Genomic DNA, 20,987 nt, shown 5'->3' with positions numbered 1-20,987 from the left:
ATGGGCCCGGCTGATGGCCCAGGCGGGGTCCCTACAGCTTCCCTCGGGTGTGATCACGGGGTAGGATGACTCACGGAGCTTAGGAGAAAGGTTCACCCGTGGTTACAGTCTTGTTAGGAAGGATGGGACTCAGGAACAGCCCCACAGCAGGCGGAGCTGTGTGGGGCCGTCCGGGAGCTCCCGTGCCCCTGAGAGCACCACCCATGGGACCCGAGTGTTCAGGGACCAGGAGCTCTCCCAACGCCCTTACTGATGGGGCTGCCTCCTGAGCGAGCTGGCTGGGCGGCAGGTGGCACAGTCACCGTCCTGCATGACATCGGAGCCCCGCGTGGGCCCGGACGGGCTCCACGGCCCGAGGATGCACTTCCTGAGTGGGAATGAGGCCAGCGGGCTGGCACCTGCGCTTGCGTCCCCGCCGGAGCAGAGAAGCTGCGCTCCTCCGTGTGTGCTTCCCGGACTCGGTTCCACCGGGTCGGAGCTCCTTGGCGTGTGGGGCAGCTCTTGGCTTAAGGGTGTGCATGTTGACGGAGCCCCCGCACGCCTGAGGGGCCGGTTTGCATGTCCCCCGATGTGGAGGATGGACCCCCGACCTTGGGGGTGAAGGGGCCCCCTCGCCTTCATTCTCCGGTGGGGAGGTGGCTTCGTGTCGGTGCGGCCTGACCTCCTAATTCATCTTGGCGTCACGTGTGGGAGCCTTGACGCAGCGCACATGTCCCACTCCACTGTTGGCCACCAGGAAGCCTCTCCCGCCCAGGGCGCCGGGCTGGCCTCACCTTCCTTCCGCTGCTGCCCCTTGTTCTGGGTTTTGCTGCTGTTGGGCTCGCTCTTCGGGTCAGTCAGTTCTCAGGCAGGCGGAGGGCAGGGGGCCCTGGCTCCATCACCTGTGTCCTCCCGGCCACCTGTGTGTCAGGGCATCTGACTGCCCGCGCACATCGTGGACACCCTCATCGGATGCAGACGGTTCCAGGAATGCACCTTCACCCCTCTGACCAGGAGGGCTTGATGCTCAGGTGCTCCATGTGGACGCGGGCTCGGGGGACCGTGTGGTGTGACCGGGTCCCTTGGACCTGAGCTGGGGATGCAGGCACGTCCCACAGGTGCTGGCAGGTGACCCGAGGAGCTCTGTGGTTTCACTAAGCGCCTCTCTTTACTTCTCATGGTGAGATGCCAGGGCTCCCTGCTCAAGTCTTGGGGAATCCAGTTCTTGTTCTTGCCCCGAAGGCACGTGCTCTGCACGGTGGTCCCGTCGGTCAGGAGGCCCCACTGCTGTCCTCAGAAGTGGACCCTCCTCCTAATCCTCCGGGGCGAAGGGTGAAGGCTCAGGCTGCCAGCTCAGGTCAGATCTGAGAACTAGACCTCACCTGTGGGACCTGAGCCTTGACGTCAGACCAACATTCTCCAGGGAAAACTTGGGATTTCTAGAAGACTCTAGAAGCTTCAGGGTAATGGGGCAAACCCAACAGGCTTGGAAAAGACTCCTCTGGACCATCACAGGGCTGGGGGCAGAGGCAGCTGGTATCACAATAAAGAAGTAAAGAGCTTTGGAATCTACTCAAAACATGTAAAAATGGAAATCAAAATATCCTTATTCTCTTCGCTTTTTTGCTCCGGTCACATTTTGACCAAATCGGAGCTGAGAAGTTGAATGCGTGGGAGGACGGAGGGTCGGTCAGAGCCTAATAACCACTTGGATGTGGTGGAGAAGGACACACTTGCTGCGGGAGGTTGAAAGCTTCGCTCGCTGGGGGACCTCGGGAAAACCGCCTGGACTGGAAACCTCCTGGTTCTGCGCGGGAGGGCTGAGGAGCGCGGTGGGGTGCCCCAGCGAAGAAGCGGCTCTCTTGATTATTTGTTTTTAAGATTTTATTTATTTATTCATGAGAGACACAGAGAGAGGCAGAGACACAGGCAGAGGGAGAAGCAGGCTCCCTGCGGGGAGCCCGATGTGGGACTCGATCCCAGGAGCCACCCAGGCGTCCCTCCCATGATTATTCCTGTGTGTGACCGACTGTCCTCTCTGCCAAGAGACACGGCCCGAGGCACCGCCTTCATCACGTTAGCATCACATGAAGCACCGGAGAAATGCCAGGTCTGTGCCCGGACACCCGTGGACACGGGGCAAGAGGGACCCCTCGTCCTTCCAGCTGCTGCCAGCGTGACCCCCGGATGCGGCTTCAGAGCCCAGAAAAATTTCTTGGGCCAACTCTGCTCCCCAGAAGCTCATGTAGCTTGGTGCCACGGGGAAGTCTTAAGGATGCCGTCACCTGGGGCGCGAAGCCTGCGTCTGCACCTTCATAGGAGGTGACATCCCATCCGCCTCGAAATGCAAGAGGGAGTCCTGGGGAGAGGCGCGATGTAATCTGAGCTGTTCTTTCCAATCTGCTCCTGCCTCGGGTGGGCTGGTTCTAGAACAGCGCTGTTCAGTGTCTCACCGATTTCTGTTTCTCCATTTCTCCTGCTCCTCGTCCTCCTCCTCCTTTTGTATAATCTGGCTTTGGACCCACATGACAATTCCAGGGGCAGCTGAGCTACTCCGCTCCTGGAAGGTAATTAGATGGTGCTCCTCGGGATTGTCGAAGACACGAAAGAAATGATAATAAAAAAAAGATGTTCAAGTGTAAAGCTCACGAGCTTTTGGCTCAAATGACCATCAATGGTGGTGCCAATGATTAGAGTCTTAAAATTCGTCAGAAGATTATGGATTTACGAGCAATTCACTATTTTTGTGAATTATGTTTAAAACAAAAAGCAAAAAAAAAAAAAGCAAAAAAAAAAAGAAAGCAAAAATAAATAAATGAATAAATAAATAAATAAATAAATAAATAAATAAATAAATAAAAGCACCTGTGGTTTTGAAGCAAGACTATTTTCTGAAAAGTCAAGGTTGACAGAGTGAAAGCTTTACCTCCGTGATGCCTTCAAAGCAAAACCCGGAGTCCTCTTCACAGCAGCTCAGGAAGAGGCGAGAGCACGCTCAGGACTGACCAGCGCACGGCCCTGGCGGGAGGCTGACTCGGCCAGCAGGTGCACCTCCCGGCGAGGCCCACGCCTGCGGCTGCTGTGAGGACAAGGGGGGACGCTGCTCGAGTGCGTGGGGAGCTGTGGCCACGGAGGGGGCTGGGGCCGGGAGCCCAATGTGGCTGCAGACAAGCCGGCCGCGAGCGTGGCCTTCTGCCTTGGAGCGGGAGGGCATCCCCTGAGCAGGTGACGGGGGGGGGGCGCGACCCCCCAGGCACACTCCCTGCTCCGTCTGACTTCACGTGAATACTGTGCTTTTCATTCTGGCTTTATTTGCTATTTTAGCCCCCTATTGAGGGACCTTTTAATTCACTCATAACTATTTTTTTAAGGTTTAATTTATTTATTCATGAGAGACCCAGAGAGAGAGAGAGAGGCAGAGACACAGGCAGAGGGAGAAGCAGGCTCCATGCAGGGAGCCGGGCTGCCCTCACTTACAACTATTAAATCACGGAGCAGGATGTTTTAAAAGCAGATTCTGTAGAATTTTCTGACTATAGGTAGTGGACACGTTTGACTTTAGAAGAATTAATATAGGGACGCCTGGGTGGCTCAGCAGTTGAGCACCTGCCCTTGGCCCAGGGCGTGACCCCGGGGTCCCGGGATCGAGTCCCACGTCGGGCTCCCTTCATGGAGCCTGCTTCTCCCTCTGCCTGTGTCTCTCATGAATAAATAAATAAAATCTTAAAAAAAAAAGAATTAATATAAAAAAGAAATGTTCTTGGGGAAGTTGGTGGAAGTTTTCCAGAAAGAAAGGAGAATGTCCCAAAGCATCATACGTGTGGCTGGTGTTTGACGAGAGCAAAGCCATCGAGAGTGCAGCGAAGAGGGTGCTGGGCTGGCCACGTGGCCCGTGCGCAGTCACTGCCTCGCACACACGGCCAAGAGAGGCCGAATATCCCTCCGTCCCCTTAGCATCATCGAGTGTTTCATTCATTCAGGGACGGGCAGTGAGATGTTACTTGTGCGGAGGGGACTCAGGTTCAGGGACATGTCAGAGAGCGTAGTTCAGGCCGAGGGTCGGGCCGGGAGGAGGCTGCCGTTCAGATCCGCGTCCAAGAGCCAGCAGCTCTGGGCAGGGGGCGGACGTGCCACTGCCGCTCACGGGGTGTGAGGAGCCGCGCCTGCGTCGCTCCACCTGGGGCGGGGACACGACGGCCAAGCCCTGGTGCCGTATACAGGCCCTGGTGGCCTCCAGGGTGCAGGGGGTCTCAACGTGAATCTCCAGAAAGGTCGTGCCCCGAAGCCCTGAAGCGCAGCCGGTGTGCAGGGTGGGGGGGACCTGGGCGACTGGCTCCTCCCACCTGTCACCTGCACGCCTGTCCTGGGCCCAGCGCGGAGCCCCTGCCTCTCCCACCCGCTGCGGCTTCTCGTCCTTGGAGGGCGGGGGCCGCGGCCCTGTTGCTCCCTTAGGAACACGGGCCCCGGGGCGCCGAGCTGCCCCCTCGCCGTCTGGGCCATCGGGGCCGTGCGCCGTCAGCCTCTTGCACTTCCACGGGCGCAGCCACGCTTCCCAGTTTCTGGAATGACACAGCGATGTCACCAGCCTGACCGGTCGTCACAAGAGATGGTGAGGCCCCCAGCCTAGAGGGGAGCGCACACGTGCGGGCACGAGCATTTCCCCACGGGGGCCGAGCCCTCGTCTGCGGAAACAGGTGTTCACCTGTGTGCTCCTCCCTGAGTCGGCCCTGCGGTGTGGGCGCTGCCGCCGGGGACAGGGGGATGGGGAACGGCTGAGCACGTCCCGGTCTCCCGGTGCTCAAGACTCCAAGGCAGGACCTCGCTGTTGACGCCCGCTGCCCCGCGTCCCAGCCGTCTCCGACACCAGCCGGCGGCCCCGGGCGTCACCCCGCGTGACCCTGTCTACCTGGAGGCGGCTCAGGCCCCGCACGCAGGTCAGGGGCTCCAGCCCATGACACTGCCCCTGCCCACCGGAGACACCCGTCCAAGTGCAGGCTGTCGCCTCTGCTTGGGTCCGATTGGCGCCGGATCCCAGGTTCCCGCGCCCCCTCCTCCGGCTGGACTGATGCGCTAGAGCCGTTCAGGGAACTGGGCAAACACTTTGCTTACTAGGTGACCGGTTGATTCTCAGAGGGCGCAACCTGGGAACAGCCGGATGGGAGACATGCCCAGGGGGAGGGGGTGAGGAGCTTCCACACCCTCTCCAGGTGGGGGGCACTGTCTCCCAGGCCCCATGTGATCCCCAACCCACAAGGTCTCTGGTCCCCCTCCTTCTGGGTTTTCACAGAGGCCTCATCATGTAGGCGGGGTTGACTGACCATTGGCCAAGGGTGGTGGATCCAACCCCCAGACCCACTCCCGTCCCCAGGGGTGGGGAGGTTCCAACCCTCCAGTCAGGTGGTTGGTTCTCCTGGCCGCCTGCCCCACCCCGAGGATCCCAGAGCCACCCCATTAGCATAAAGAGCTTGTGATGCCAGTAACAGGAGCCGGTCCCACCGGTCCCACAGTGTCAGGAAACCCCAGGATTTTAGGAGCGCCGTGCCAGGAACGGGGACAAGCCCAAGTATGGGTTTCTCGCCCCAGATCCCGCAGTCACAGGAGGGAAGGTGGAGGGAGGTCTGTGCTCCCTCCTCCGTGAGTGGCTGCCCCCAGCCCAACGCGCACAGTCAGCCCTTCCTGGGACGCGGAGGGGTGAGGCGGGGCAGGGGGAGCGAACCCAGGCCCTGCTATTTGGTCCCGAGCCCTGAGCCCTGGGGTGAGACCAGGGGACGCCGGGCGCTGTGCCCTCAGGACAGTTCTCCCAGAACGGGCATGCGGGGGAGCAAATCAGGTGCACAGAGGGAGGGACCCAACACGAGTGTCACCCCCTCCCCACCCGGAGCCAGCAGCCTTGGGGGGCCCATCGGAAGGTGACCGGGGTCCCCTGCAGCCAGCCCGGCTCCTCTCGAGGGGGTCCCGAGCCTCTGCTGTTAGGGGGCTCTGTCCCAGACTCAACTAACGCTGAGGTGCTCATGACATCCCCTGGGGTATGGGGGCGGGTGCAAGAGAAGGGGGGATAAGGCCGCTGTCCGGGAATTACGCGGCCTGACTCAGGAAGGTGAACACACACCTATTAGCATGTGCATACACGGTACATACCGTTAATTTTGCGTCGCAGCTGGCTCCCTCCAGTTGAAGGCGATGCAGCCCGCGCGTGGGCAGATGTCCCTCGGGGGAGCAGGGTTATTTACCCCGCCACCAGCTCTCGGGTTCAATTCACGCCTGTCCCTGCAGCACCGGGACTGGGTCCTTTGCAGCCGGGTTCCCTGGGGGGAGGACCAGGCGGAGAGCAGGTTAGCAGCCCTCCGCGGCTACGCTTGGAGCTCAGGAGAGCCCTCCTCCCCGGACTGCTCTGGTCTGTGCTGAAGTGATACTGGTTTTTGTTGGAAACCAAGACACGGGGAGGAATCCAGGTGGGTCCCACAGGCCCTGCGGGAGGTTGGTCCCACCTGGGCGGCACCCATCTGACTCGGCACTACAGGAGACCAGGCACCCAGGGGTCCCTCTACACCACGCGGCCTAGCCCTGGGGGTGCTCCAGCGTCCCTGCTTCCTAATTCCCAGCCCTCCGGCCTCTAACAAAGCCAGGGGTCCTGGCGTCCTGCTTCTACGTCCCCACGGTTAGAATAATGCAGATTTCCATTCTAACCTCCCCACACACATGCACGGTGTAACTGAGGCCACCTGGGGTCAAGGACAGGTCTAGAGGGAGGGCGAGAGGTCAGCTTGAGGACGAGTCACCGTCCTTCCACCTGCAGTGCCAGCCCTGGCCAATGCCTGTGGGCCCGGCACTGGGGGTTTGGGTCACTGCGGCCTGGAGGCGGGTCTGAGGCTGGAGCCCAGGACACAGAGGGCCCAAGGGGAGCCCCCTGACCAGTTGGCCACAAACCCAGAGGTTTCAGCTCCACAGATTGATCATCTCGTAATTCAGGAGGTTAGAAGGCCCATCTGGGTCTCAACGGGACTAACATCCAGGTGTGGGCTGGGCCCTGTTCCTTCTGGAGGCTCCAGGGGAGAGGCTGGTCCCTGCTCCTTCCAGCTTCTGGGGCCACTTGCCTTTCTTAGTCCTTCCTCCGTCCCTGAGCCCCTCAGCCTGGGGCGTCCCCATGTCCCTCCCTCACCCCCACCCCCATGGGTGTCTGACCTCTGCTTCCGTGACCTCTCCTCCTCCGACTAGGCCTCTCCCGCCCAGACAATCCAGGGCCATCTCCCATCTCAAGATACTAACTTACTCACATCTGCAAAGCTCCCCCTTGCCCTGCAGGATCACCCATTCCCAGGTCTAGGGGTTAAGATGAGGACGTCCTAGGGGCCGTCACCCTGCCCACCACACCCACAAACCCGACCGACCGTCGCAGCATCACTTCTGGGAAGGAGCCTGGCCTGTTCACAGTTCCCAGAGCATGGGTTCAGCCCCCGAGCCCTCGGCACGGTCCGTGGGAAATGTGTAGCTGTGAGCATGCAGATCCGGGGTGGAGGCATTTCCTCGGTGCAGAGCAGAGGGGCCGGTGCCAGCCGGCTCCTCCCGATGGCAGACAGACAGCCGTGCCCGTCCAGCCGGGCAAGGGAGCAGCGGTTACCAGGGACGAAGGCAGTGCCCGGCAGGTGGCTCCCCGTTGGTCAGAGGCCACGTCAGAGGAAATCCCATGGCCTGGGGTCCCCTGGGGCCGTGGGGCTCTGGAAGGCCAGTCTGAGGAGCTGAGGCCCAGGGAGGGAGGCGGACGTGCCCAAGGGGAACCTTCCGGGAGCCCAGGCCAGCGGCGGGCCTTGGTGCCAGCACAGGGCTGCTGCTCTGCTCCATCCTGGGCCCAAGCCCGGGATGGAGGCAGAGACCAGACTGGTGGCCTCGAGGGACCACGTTCGTTGGGTGGCTGTGCAGCCCGACCCGGGTTCCCGCAGGCCGACCTTACAGACCCGCTCACACTGCTTAGGAACAGACCCCGTCCTTTCTTTCTCGTATCTGTCTTCACTTCTTACCATCTTTTCTCCTCTCTAATAGCCTTCGACAGAGACGGGGTCTTAAAATCGGGATATTATTCCTTCTGGAGATTTTGGGTTCTTCTGTGTGAAAACACAAAGCTTAATTCTTTGCTCTTCTAGAAACAAACTGGATGGTGGGAGCCAGGGTTGCTCATCACAGCAGCCCGTTTACTGTCTGTGACGCCGGGAGTGTGGGCTCGCATGTGGCCCGATGGCCCGTGAGTCGGGAATGTTTACCGGGAAGCCCCCTCGAATCACGGGGTCCCTGGGTCGGTGCCCCGAGGCGCCCCGGAGCGCGGGCACGTTACAGCAGAGACAGGTGGTGAGCCGGGAGGAGCTTGGACCTCCAGGGACCCTGACAAGCTCCTTGCTTTGCTCGACTTTGCTGTCCTTCCTGGTGGGAGGACGGTCAGCACAGTTCCTGCCTCTTAGTCAAGTGGGAAAGCAGGAGAAGCTCTGTAAAGTCCCCTAAAAAGCCAGGCCCGGTCGTTACGATTTATACGTTACGTAAGTGACCTTTGCAAACGTGCAGATGTTCAGGCACCAAGGGGTTTTTGGGTCCGGGCGCAGGCCGATGATTTCTTTCTTTCTTTCTTTCTTTCTTTCTTTCTTTCTTTCTTTCTTTCTTTCGGTCAAAATGAACATTTTATTTTATTTATTTTTTATATAAATTCATTTTTTATTGGTGTTCAATTTTTTTTGAGGGTCAAGAATGAACATTTTATTTATTTTTTTGTATAAATTTATGTATTTATTTATCTATCTATTTATTTATTTTTGGGGGGGGGGTTCAATATAACTTTATTTGCAAAAGCAGGTGGTAAGCCAGAGTTGGCCTGTGTGGTTTTGTTTTTTTTTCAATATTTTTTTAATAATAAATTTATTTTTTATTGGTGTTCAATTTGCCAACATACAGAATAACCCCCAGTGCTCATCCCGTCAAGTGCCCCCCTCAGTGCCCATCACCCCCACCCCCCACCCTCCTCCCCTTCCACCACCCCCAGTTCGTTTCCCAGAGTTAGGAGTATGGTCTGTCTCCCTCTCTGATATTTCCCACCCATTTTAACTCCTTTCCCCTTTATTCCCTTTCACTATTTTTTATATTCCCCAAATGAATGAGACCATGTGATGTTTGTCCTTCTCCGATTGACTTATTTTTTTTATTGGTGTTCAATGGCCGATGATTTCTTGACTGAATGTGTTCGAGGGGCACTGAGGTGAGTTTTCCACTCGCGCAGGTGTGTGGTCTGGACGGGCGATGACCGCGTCTTCTTCTTCAACCCGACGATGCAGCTGTCGGTGTGGGAGAAGCCCATGGACCTGAAAAACCGTGGAGACCTCAACCGGATCATCGAGGACCCGCCCCACAAGCGCAAGCTGGAGGCCCCAACACGTAACTACCCACTGGGCTATTCGCATCCAGTTTCCTAAGTGTCTAAACTGCATATTCCCCAGGGACACGAAGGGAAAGCGTGTTTTTCCCGGTTATGCTGGAACTTGATTTTTATTTTTTATTTTTATTTTTTATTTTTTTTTTATTTTTTTTTAAATTTTTTTTTAATTTTTTATTTACTTATGATAGTCACAGAGAGAGAGAGAGGCAGAGACACAGGCAGAGGGAGTAGCAGGCCCCATGCACCAGGAGCCCGACGTGGGACTCGATCCCGGGTCTCCAGGACCGCGCCTTAGGCCAAATGCAGGCGCCAAACCGCTGCGCCACCCAGGGATCCCTGGAACTTGATTTTTAAAGAATGGTGTCCGCTGTCTTAGGATTTAGGAATTACGTTTCTATGGCACTTTCTGCTGGAGACACTTTCTTCCCGGGGGGCTTGGCCAGGACTTTCTTTTCGCCTCTCATGAGAGGTTGTTAACTCGGAGAAGACGTTTTTCATTCCCTCAGGTTCTTCATTCCCCATCATCATTAGCCGACATTTAATTTCTATTCCAAATGTTTCATGAACCCCACTTGGGAGACCTCATGCACACAAACAGGGGTGTATTTCCTTCCTCTTCGCACATTCGTTCTGGAGCTTTGAAGGGGATGCATGCATTGTTGATTTGGAGGCGCTTGAACTCCAGGGAAAGGCAGGGGTGCGGGGAAGTCCGCGTTCCTCTGCGGGGGCCGGGGCGCTTGGCGGAGAGGTAGCTGTGTCTGAGGACGCCTGTGGAAATCCCACTCCCCTGGAGTCAGAGAAGAACAGTTAGAATTTCAGCAAGAATATTTTCCGATTAATGGAATATATTTTTTATTAGCCGCGGTGTTGGGAAAGCCCCATTCCCCCCACACGTGGGTTAAGATAGTGTTGGCTACGCCGGAGAGACCTGAGGTCAGGGGCGCCGTCCCAGCCTCAGATGCACACACTTGGCTGAGCGGCCAGGAAACTGGATCTTGACCCCTTGAAAGAGGGCCTTTGTTTTATATTTATGGGGCATTTTATTGAGTTTGCAATGACGTTTTCAATTCTCATCACAGAGAGGGTCAACCCAAGACAGCATCTACCCTCATTTTTAGTCAAAGGCAGAGGCGTTGAACTGGAACTTTAGAAAACGGAATTATACAAGTTTTCTTAACGTGTTTAACGGTGCCGAGGGACTGGAAAATGCTGCTCTTCCAAAGCTGGTGGTGGTCTCTTGAGATTGAGGGATGCGGGTTTAATATGCTTGTTTCACCTGAGATAACGGAGAACATTCTCCAGAGAGCCCGAGTCAACGGATGTTGGGAAGAGAAATGTCTTAGGCGGGTATTTAATTGAATCTGCAGAAATGTAGCTGCATTGAGGGACTGCAGGAATCGGGTTTGTGATTTTGTTTCCTTCTTTGATTGGTATCCGTTTTTAAAAGGGATGTTTTCTTGGAAGAAGGTTTGAAAACAAATCCTCATCTCCTGAGGTCCCGTCATGAGACCCCCAATCCTTGAGAAGACCCCAATCCATGAGAAGACCCCAATCCATGAGAAGACCCCCAATCCCATGAGAAGACCCCCAATCCCATGAGAAGACCCCAATCCATGAGAAGACCCCCCAATCCCATGAGAAGACCCCAATCCCATGAGAAGACCCCCAATCCCATGAGAAGACCCCAATCCCATGAGAAAGATAAAGGTGCAGTGATCGGAGCTGTGATTGGACTTGATTGGTAAAAGCCAAGGGTTGCAGGCAGCTTCCTTTGCTTGCACACTCATGGATAATTGAGTGTTGTTTTTACCTCCCTCCCTTCTTCCCTCTTTTTTTCCCCCGAAGTGTTGGCAGGCATGAGAAAGGAGCTCATGACCAGTCAGCACATGGTTGCTCTGTGGCTTCTCTCCTTCGGACGTAATGAAGCCCGGGTGTGGGAGAAACGGAGGGGGACCGCAGAACCTGAGGTCCCCCCACTGCGTCACCTGCCACTGCCAAGGCTCGTGGGGACTGAGGGGGACGACAGGGCGGAGCGGAAACTGAGGTCTGTTAAACAGTCGAAGAGGTTATTGGAGCAGAAGCCCGTTCCGACCGGGCAGCGACACTGTGGGAAGCAGTTCTCGGGGCCCATGGGAGCCCGGGAGAGGGGTATGGGAAGGGAAACCGTGGCACTGGCTGTGGCTTCGAGCCCACTTGGCGGTTTGTGATTGGCCGTCCGCGGCGTTTTGATGGATTTTGTGACCTGAGACGTTTACGGACTTGGGTTTCGGTTTGCTTGGGTAGACCTGCAAGGCATCGGAGCCATGTCAGCCCAACGGCCTCCTGGTGTAATTAATTTAACAGCAGGATCTGAATTACCTGGGTCATAGATCAGTGCTCCATTTCACCACTTAATCTTTAAAAAGGTAGAGAGTTGGGCCTTAAGTCTGACAACCACAGCCAGTAATATCTGATTAATTTAGATTTGATGTATCAAGACACCTCGTCTTCCATTAACTCATAACCACGGCCCTAACTACTCTAGGTAGACAGGTGATGAAACGTTACATGTGGTTACAAAACGAGTTTTAACCTTGCTTCCTCTTGTAAAAAAAAAAGAGGAAGAGATTTTCTTAAATCAGTGGGATTTTTTTTTTTTAAACCTGAATCTTAAAGATATGCAAACGACCTCAATCCTTCACTTCCTGTTGTGGGGTAGAATTGACATCTATGTGCATCGTTTCTGATTTTCTCAGATCCGTCCACCCAAATTGTTTTGTTCGCAGCAAAACAATTAGGACAGAAGGTGTTTCTGGAGGATTAATTAGCGATTAGTGGGCAGAGTGGATGACCCCCGGCCATCAGCAAGTGACATTTCTCCCTGGCTGTTCATCCGTCATGACTCATCAAATGATTTGACCCTAATTATTGTAAGAACCAGCTCTAGGGGAGATTGTTCTTGGTGGAGAATTTTGTTTTTCACATTTTGTTCCTCTAGGAGTCATTTTGGATTTGAATATATTCCTACCTGTTTCTGGTCTGAAATAGAACGATTAAGCTCTTCAATTGATACCAATTATTTTTCAAGAGGCAAATGAAATAAATGAGTCTCATACAACAGCTGCCACATTTCGGGGCTCTCAGTCCTGGAAGTGTGTCTGTGTGCTGGGGACGTGAGGCCCGGGGTGCGAGCTCATGGTGTCAGGCGGCTTCGTGGTACAAGACACGGAGCTGCCAAAAGCGCTAAGCCACTCATCACTCAGCAGATAAGGGAAAAATCCCCTTTTTCATTCAGTTAGCGTTGCCGAGAGACTCAGACAAAGACCTGAATTATTTCCTGATTATCTTGCACTGTATCCAGATGTTTTTATAGCTCCAGTAGCTATGCTGTTGGTTGGGAGTAAATACCCACCCAACAAGGGTGAACCGGGAAGCACAAGCAGCATTCGTGACCTGGCCTGAGGTTCGGGGGCCTCGGCCAGCTGCTCAGGTGAGAGGACGCTCCCCGGTGTCCTCGGCCTCGGGTGGCCCTCGATCCCACCAGACGCTGGGCTCTGTCCCTGCGTTTACCTGCACTCGGGAGCCCCCAGGCCCGGGCCCGGGTGGGAAGCTCCCTGGGCCGAGAGCAGCCCAGGTGGGAGAGGGGGTGGGGCACGGGGCACCTGCGCGGCCTCCCCGGGTGGGGCCATCAGCTTCCTGTGCTGCTGGGACACGTGATCCCAAGCTTAGCAGCTCACCGCCCGCCGGTCAGTGGGTTTCTCCAGCCCCCGGGGCACGGGCCCTGGTTTCTGGGGCTCTGGGCCCCTCGCCGCACCTTCACAGGCAGCAGGGCAGCGCCCTCAGATCGTCCTGCCCACTCTTCCGCCTTCCTCCTCCCCCGGGAGGGTCCTTCTGATTACACTGGGCTCACCTGGGTGACCCGGGACGCCTCCCAGCCCCAGGTCAGAACCTAATATGCTCGCGGGTTCCAGGGACCCGGCGTGGCCATCTCTGGGGCCCTCATTCTACAACCCGCCCGCTTCAGGCCCGTTTTACGGAAGAGGGAGTTAAAGGACATCGGTGAATTAACCTGCCCAAGGTCACGTTTCTCTCAGGTACGGGGTCCAGGATTTGCACCCTGGTGGGTTTGACTCCACATCCGAGGGGGCTGTGAGCCTGTGACAGGAACGCGGCTCCGGGAAACACTTTACTCCCTGTGCCCGACGCCCCCAGAGTCAGGTGCAGGCGGCCTTGTCCTTTCAGCAGAGGGGCCCGGACGTCACTCGGCTTCAATTCCTCTGTAAACATTTTAGTCATTTATATTCAGGACAAATGTACAGTGATAATGATGTTCGTTTTGCGAGTGGCACATAAAGCCCTGCCTGTGAGTAAACACAGCTGTGCCTGGTGAAAGGGTGGCTTTCCCGAGCTTTGTCTGCCCCGGGAGAGCACACAGGTCTGGGAGCCACGGTGCGACCAGGTGGCCGGGCTCCGCGGACAGCGTCCCTGTGACCGGTCCTCGCAGCCCGAGGTGGGGAGCACCTGCCCCAAGGACCAGGTTGAGGGGAGGCCCCCCCACGCGGGGTTCACCCGGCCTGGCTGTTCGGGAGGGACCCTGACCCTCCGTGGGACCTGCATCCCCCGCCCGGCAACCCAGGGGGCCCTGGCCTGTGCCCCCGGCCTGTGCCCCCTCCTTGCTCCGTGAATGATCCAGGACCCTGGACGTGGCAGATGAGTGGAGCCAGGCCAGCCCTCCAGGGTGCGCAGGGGGAGCCTGTTGAGCTCTGAAGGCGCCAGGTGGCCGGGTTGGGAAGGAGCAGGCCAGGCACCTGGGCAGGGCCTTCGTGATGCTCGTTAGCCCTCGCGCCTCGTTTGCTGCAGCCTGGGGACCAGGACAGTGGGGGCAGGACGGCGGGGCAGGGTGCCAGAGCAGGGTGGCAGGGCTGGGACATTGGGGCAGGGCCTCCTCTGAGGTGCACCAGCGAATTGAGCGCTGATACGGGGGCAGAGCCAGCTCCTGGGGCCCCCCATGGCCTTGAACAGGCTGGGAGAGCATCTTCCTAAGTGGTCCCCAGAACCCGAGGCTTCACGCTGCCTCCCCCACTGCCGACCCAGGAATGAAGGAGGAGGGTGGGGAGGAGGACCTGAGCTCCCTCCCAAACCAATCACTGTACTCGGGGCCTGGATGACCAGCCCTGGGCTGGAGCCGAGCCCGACAGCAAGCGGGAGGCCAGCAGGCATGGCAGGCAGTGACGGGCCAGGTCTGGGGGTGGACGAAGCACAGTCAGTCCCCGGACCGGTGGCCAGGGTGCTCCCTGGGGAAGGACCACTCGCTGCACCAGACGCAGGGAGGAAGGCCCACCCGGGAGAGCCTGTGTCCTGGGGAGCTCGGGAGGGGTCGGAGCCTGGGCAGGCGCAGGGTGGACCTCAGCGAGGAGGCTCTGCCAGTGCAGCCTTTCCAGGGACCAAGAGGCTCGTCCCTCGCGGTGACTGACCCCCAGCTCCCCGGACCCTGGCCCAGCAGCTCCTACCAGGGCTCCTACCCTCTTTCTGGGGCCGCGTGCACCACCCCCCAGCTCTGCTCCGGCTCTCTCTCTGCCTGACTTTGTGATCCTGCACTTCCTTCAGAAATTGAATATGACCTGCAGGGAGCAAAGGACGCAGACAGCAATTTTGGTGTCCGGAGGTCCCCAGCTAGTGGGTGGAGCCACGGCCAGGCCCTGGATCTGCCCTGTCCCATTTCTCGTGTGCTCCATGCAGGCTGACACCCCCACCCATCTCTGCCACCTGCCCTGGGCCTGCAGAGGAGGGAACAGGGAGGAGGGGAGGAGGTTGGGGAGGAGGTTGGGGAGGAGGGGAAAAAAGGAGGAGGGATAGGGAGGAGGGAGCAGGAAACAGGGAGGAGGGGCAGAGAGCAGGGAGGAAAGAAGAGGGACAGGGAGGAGGAAGGAGGGAGGAGGAGCAGGCAGGAGGGAGAAGGGAGGAGGTGGGGGGAGGAAAGAGCAAGGAGGAGGGTCAAGGAGGAGGCAGGAGGAGGCAGGAGGGGCAGGGAGGAGGAGGGGCAGGCAAGAGGGAGGTCCTGAGCCCTGCCCAGGGACCAGTGTCTCCGTGGACTCCTCCAGGAAACCCGAGCACCTCCAGCGGGTCACTCAGGAGGGGAACCCGGGTGGTGGGGACCTGATGCTGCCCCCAGGCCGTTGGAGTCAGAGTCTAACTGAACCGTTGGCATCCAGCCCCGTCGGCGCCCAGGGAATCAGAGGCGTGGTTGTTGGTGCTGGAGGGTGCCCCAGAGAAACTGGGGAGCCCTGCTGCTTGGCAGCCTTCCCCGACTCCCACAAGCCGGCCGTCACACCTCGGCCGCTCCGACCCAGCCTCGCCGACAGGCCCCCGGGGGCCTCTTGTCCAAGCAGCAGAGCACCCCCGCCTTGCCCCTCTTTTTGCCCAGGGCAGCCACGGGCTGGGGGGTCTTCGTCTCTTCGGTGCCCCGGGAGGAAGCAGGGCACCTCCCCTTCCCGTCGTCTCGTGAGCACGGATCCCCAGGAGCCTCAGGACAAACAGCCTTACATGAATGACAGACTCCGTGGATCCAGAAGGTGCAGACAGAGCTGTGCGCAGAGGCAGGGGGTCAGGTGCGCCGCGGCCGCTGCCCTGTGCGAGCTGGGCTCCCGCGGGCGGGACGGGCCCGCTGAGCACTGTGCCCTGAGTCCTGGGGCGGGTCTGTAGGGAGCCTGCGGCCTGGACCCTGGCTCCCGAGGCCCAGATGCTCCCCGCCGAGCACAGCTCCCTCCTCCCGCTCCTCCAGCTGGACGTGCCGACGAGAACACCTTCGTGCACGTACGGTGTCTTAGCAGCGTTCCTGCGAGTACTTGTGTCCTACAAGTTCATATTATTAGAATTACCAGGGCAGAAGGTACATGCCTTTTAAATTTTCCCCCAAAAAGAGAGCCCAGGGGCTCCGTGGGTGAAGCGTCTGCCTTCGGCTCAGCTCATGATCTGGGTCCTGGGATCGAGTCCCGCATCGGGCTCCCTGCTCTCCCTCGCTCCTCCCCCCTGCTCATGTTCTCTCTCTCTCTGTCTCTCAAAATAAATAAATAAAATCCTAAAAAAACAAAACAAAACAAAACAAAAAAGCCCCGTGCACACACCCATTAGTAGATTCCGCACACTTCCAGAAGCACTGTGCATCCTCGACACTGAATTCTGAAAGCCCGTCCTTTGTTTCGGTTGGCGTTTCTTTAATTTTGAGTGAAATGGAACCTTTTCAAGGGCTTATTGGCTGTTCCTTTTGTTTTGTGTCCCCGGGACGTGCTCGGGTCTTTCCCCTTTATTGAAATCTGCCGACTCTTGCAAATAGCAGCATCCCGGCTACAATTACAGTTTTTTCTTCCTCTTTTGATTTTTTTTTCCCCATTAAAAAAAATGGGTCTTGAGTTTTGTCTTACTGTTTTAAAACTTACGTGACGTGGAGCTTGCCGTTCTAAGCGCGCAATTCGCTGCCGGCGGCGGCCTTCGCCGCGCTGTGCAACCGTCACTCGCGCTCCAAAGCTCTCTCATCACCCCGCCCAGGAGCCGGGTGGCCGTATCGGCAGCTCCCCGTGGCTTCCTCCCCGCGGCCCCGTGCGGGCCCAGTCCTACAGGACCGCCCATGGGTGTCCCACTCCCTCCGCGGAGAAGAACGTCTTCACGGCTTATCCGCGTTGTGCAACGGGTCCGGTTTCCATTCCTTTTTCTGGCTGAGGATGTCCCATCGTACGGGTGGACCCCACTTGGTTTGTCCGTGCCTCTGCTGGAGCACACTTGGGTTGTTGCCCCTTTGGGGCCATGGTGAGTGGTGCTCGTGCAAGCACTGCACACAAATACCCGTTTGGGGCCCGGTTCCCAGCTGTTTTGTGTAGAAACCGAAGAGTGGAGTTGCTGACTTGTAGGGTCACTCTGTGTTTGACCTTCTGAGGAGCAGCCAAGACGTCGTCCTCCTCAGCCGTGAGCCCCTTGGGAGGGCCCACCAGCGGCTCGCGTGCGTCCCCGCCGGCCCCTCCTCCTTCATCCTTGGCCAACGTGCTGCCTTCTGGTGGTGTGGCTCAGGGTATTATTACTGCTGTGTCTGCCATCGCAGGGCTGGGAGCGGCGCCTCGTTCTGGATCGGATTAGCCTTTCCCTAAAGATTAAACGTGCGCAGCATCTTCCGGGTGCTTCCTGGCCGTTCGTACGGCTTCTTTAGAGAAATGTCTATTCATGTTGCTTGTCCTTCTTCTTTTTTACCTTTTTTAATTCGGTTGGTGGTGTCGTGGTTGGTGGTGCTGGTGTGGAGTGGTAGGAGTTTCTTTTTATTTTTATTTTATTTTTTATTTTTTTAGGAGTTTCAAATATGATCTGCTTACCAATCCCTTAACGTGACATGTGGTTTGTGAATATTCTTTATTTTTATTTTTATTATTTTTATTTATTTTTTTTATTTTTGGGTTTGTGAATATTCTCGCCCATTCTGTGTGTTGCCTTTTCACTCTGCTGCTAGTACTGTCCTCGGATGTACAAAAGGTTTTAATTTTATGAAGTTTCATTTATCTGGTGTTTTTTTTTTTTTCTTTTTTCACCTGTGCCTTGGTGCCAAAGGTACGAAACCATGACCAAATCCAATGGCAAGAAGATTTCCCTGGAAAGTTTCATGGTTTTAGCTCTCACATTGATCTCGGAGTTCATGCCTGTGAAGGTGGTTTCTGTCCCCTTCTTTCTTGTGAATGGGCCACGCTTTCCTATTGCTCGGTACGCGTTGTGATTTTTTTGTTGTTGTTGAGAACTGGACTTTCTGAGTTCATCACACGGCGAGTCTGGAAAACAGCTTCTCGTATCCTCTAGGGACTTCGGGTTCTGGCTGGCGAAGGGCTGGAACCATCCATTTGTCACTTTTCCAAGATTTTTGGTTTTCTTAAGTGTGATCCTTGTCGGGTATGGTCCCTGGGGTTTCTGCTCCATCATGTCCACCGTCCATGTAGGAAGGCGGCTCTTCCCGGCGGCTCCGCGGTCTCATCGGAGCCCCGAGTTCTGGAATCAGAGTCGGGTGGCGTCTCCAGCTCCGTGGGTGCTCTAGAGGACCTGCTGGCCCCAGGGCTCCTCCTCTGCCCCTCACGCAGCCTGCCCACCAGACTTGCATTTTTAAAGGCAGTCACATTTCTGGATATTTCCCTTTACGGCTTTTGGATTCCGTGTCTTGATTTAGGAAGGCTTAACGACGAGACTATTCCCAACAAACAGACAGAAATCTTAAAAAAATAACCAACATCTTTATAATTGTATGACCTCATTTCTTTAATTAAAAAAATATTTAGGGATCCCTGGGTGGCGCAGCGGTTTGGCGCCTGCCTTTGGCCCAGGGCGCGATCCTGGAGACCCGGGATCGAATCCCACATCGGGCTCCCGGTGCATGGAGCCTGCTTCTCCCTCTGCCTGTGTCTCTGCCTCTCTCTCTCTCTCTCTCTCTCTCTCTCTCTGTGACTATCATAAATAAATAAAAATTAAAAAAAATTAATTTTTCACGTCTAACCTTAGGTCTCCCCTGGAGTGTGTTCTGGAGCGGCCATGGGGAAGGGCCTGCCCGTCCTCCACTTTGTTTCATATTCTGGCCATAGCTCTGTGCTCCTCATTGCCCCTGTCCTCTGCCCACGGGACAAGCAGATGGCAAGCACGACCCCCTTCTATCTTGAAAACCTCACCGGAGCATCAGGCCTCTGGACGCTCTGGGAAGGAAGCACACCTTGGGAGAGATTGCAAACACCCCGCGGTGCAGACAGGCAGACTCACGGCGGGTGTGGGGGCGCCGAGGTGGAGCCCATGGGAGGGCCCCGCGCGTGTGGGGGCAGAGGGCCTGGAGCCTGCACCGTTGTGCGGAGCCTCACGCAGATGGCTCTGCGTGAAAACAAGCGCTTTTTGGTGTTTTGCCAGAGTGACGGGAGCTGACACTCCAACCTTGTTAACTTGATTCTCTTCCAGCCGACCACAGCGACGGGTCACGGTCTGAGGACGGCAGGGGAGACCGCAGCCTGAGAACCAAGAGGAACCGGTAGGTGACAAGGCCTTTTGCGCCGGTGACTTTCCGTTAGCAGACAGTTACGTGGTGTAGAAGGAGAGGGGATCGCTTGACTCTACTGACGGAGCGCAGAACAGATCGAACCACCAAGCAGACGGCGGGAGGCCTCAGGTCCCGTCTCACTGACTGCTCTGGGGACCCCGGACCTCCGTGGGCAGGTGTCTCAGTGGCTCCCGGGCACATGGATGTTGGACCGTGTCAGGCCTGCACTGGGCCTCCCTGGTGCCCATGTGCTCAGCCCCATGCACGGAGCCGTCGGGGTGCCAGGGGAGCCATGGGATGGGTGAGGCCGTGGGTTTGCTTTGGGCAGCTCTTGGGTTGGAGTTGGGTGCCTCCTGCATTTGCTTTGTGATGTTGGGCAAAGTAATTCCACCCTGACTGCCGATCTCCCGTCTGCGCGAGATGGCAGGAGCTCCCAAAGGCAGCTTGGGGTGACAGGGACTGCGAGGGAGGGGGAGGCGCTGCGAGACTACAGTCACGCTCCTCGAGTGCACAGCCCTCCGTGCCTATTGCCCTCTGGGTGTGGCGGCAGCCCCCGTGGCCGGGGACCCACCGTTAGCCTGTCCTGCAGGCCACGTGCTGGGGCTTCTTTCCTCCTAAGTCCCACACAAAGGGGTAAATTTGGGATCCGAGTGTCTAGGCTCCCTGGATGGGGGCCGAGGGCCTGGCCGGGGTGCTGGGCAGCCGTCTCCGGCACAGAAGCCCTCGTGGGTATGTTCTGCTTAAAATATGTGCCTTGAGGGCTCCCGGGTGGTGCAGTCAGTAGGCGTCTGGCTCTAGATTTCGGCTCAGGTTGTGATCTCAGGGTCCTGACATCGAGCCCTGCATCAGGCTCTGCGCTGGGCGTGGAGTCTGCTTGGGATTCTCTCTCTCCCTCTCCCTGTCCCTCCCACTCCTGCTTGCTCTCTCTCTCTCTCGCTCTCTCTCTCTCTCTCTCTCTCTCTCTCAAATAAAGATGTCTTTTATCAAAAAAATGTGCCTAAGAACCCAGAGTGCATTCAGGAGGCAGATGGTACAGTGGGAGCCCACCCCGTCCTCTGCCCCAGTTCAGCACAGCCTCACGTTTGAAGCCTCTCTGAAAGTCAGGACATCGGCAGGCTCTGCGGACAGCAGCAGCAGACGCGGTGCAAGGAAGAGGCCCATGACGGGCACGAGGGCTCGAGGGGCGGGGGGGGGGGGGGCGTCGGGTCAGCGGGCTGCGGGGGCGAGGACGACAGGGGAAGGCCTTGGCTAGGATTCCACTGCCGACTTGTAAAAATGGGCATTTTAAAAAATAGCATCACACATGGGAAGTGTGATCCTCAAAGCAGCAAAGATAAACCGTACGCTGCAAATCTGAAAAAAATCAGACCTCATGTCCTCATGTCGTCGATTTATTTGTTCTGGTTAAAACCATCGCCCTGTAAAAAAAAAAAAAAAAAAAAAAAAAAAAAAAAAAAAAACATTGCCCTGTCACCGTTTTTTTATGTCCCCCGACTATTCTTTGTGTGCTTTTGTATTTTTATATATTTTTTTAAAAGATTTTATTTTTAAACAAATCTCTACATCCATCTTGGG

General features: G+C 56.7%; 1 protein-coding gene across 1 annotated transcript in view; it reads left to right on the top strand.

Annotated features, from left to right (window-relative positions):
- TCERG1L (transcription elongation regulator 1 like) overlaps positions 1-20,987 on the top strand; it is a 182,939-nt gene that overhangs the window by 127,862 nt on the left and 34,090 nt on the right. The window contains exons 7-8 of the mRNA XM_055300294.1: positions 9,236-9,390; positions 19,334-19,403. Coding sequence (XP_055156269.1) covers positions 9,236-9,390; positions 19,334-19,403 — 225 coding nt within the window. The remainder of the gene's footprint in view (positions 1-9,235; positions 9,391-19,333; positions 19,404-20,987) is intronic.

This window comes from Nyctereutes procyonoides, unplaced genomic scaffold (assembly GCF_905146905.1).
Source record: "Nyctereutes procyonoides isolate TBG_1078 unplaced genomic scaffold, NYPRO_anot_genome, whole genome shotgun sequence".
Classification (NCBI taxonomy): Eukaryota; Metazoa; Chordata; class Mammalia; order Carnivora; family Canidae; genus Nyctereutes; species Nyctereutes procyonoides.
This window is presented reverse-complemented; position numbering and strand designations above follow the sequence as displayed.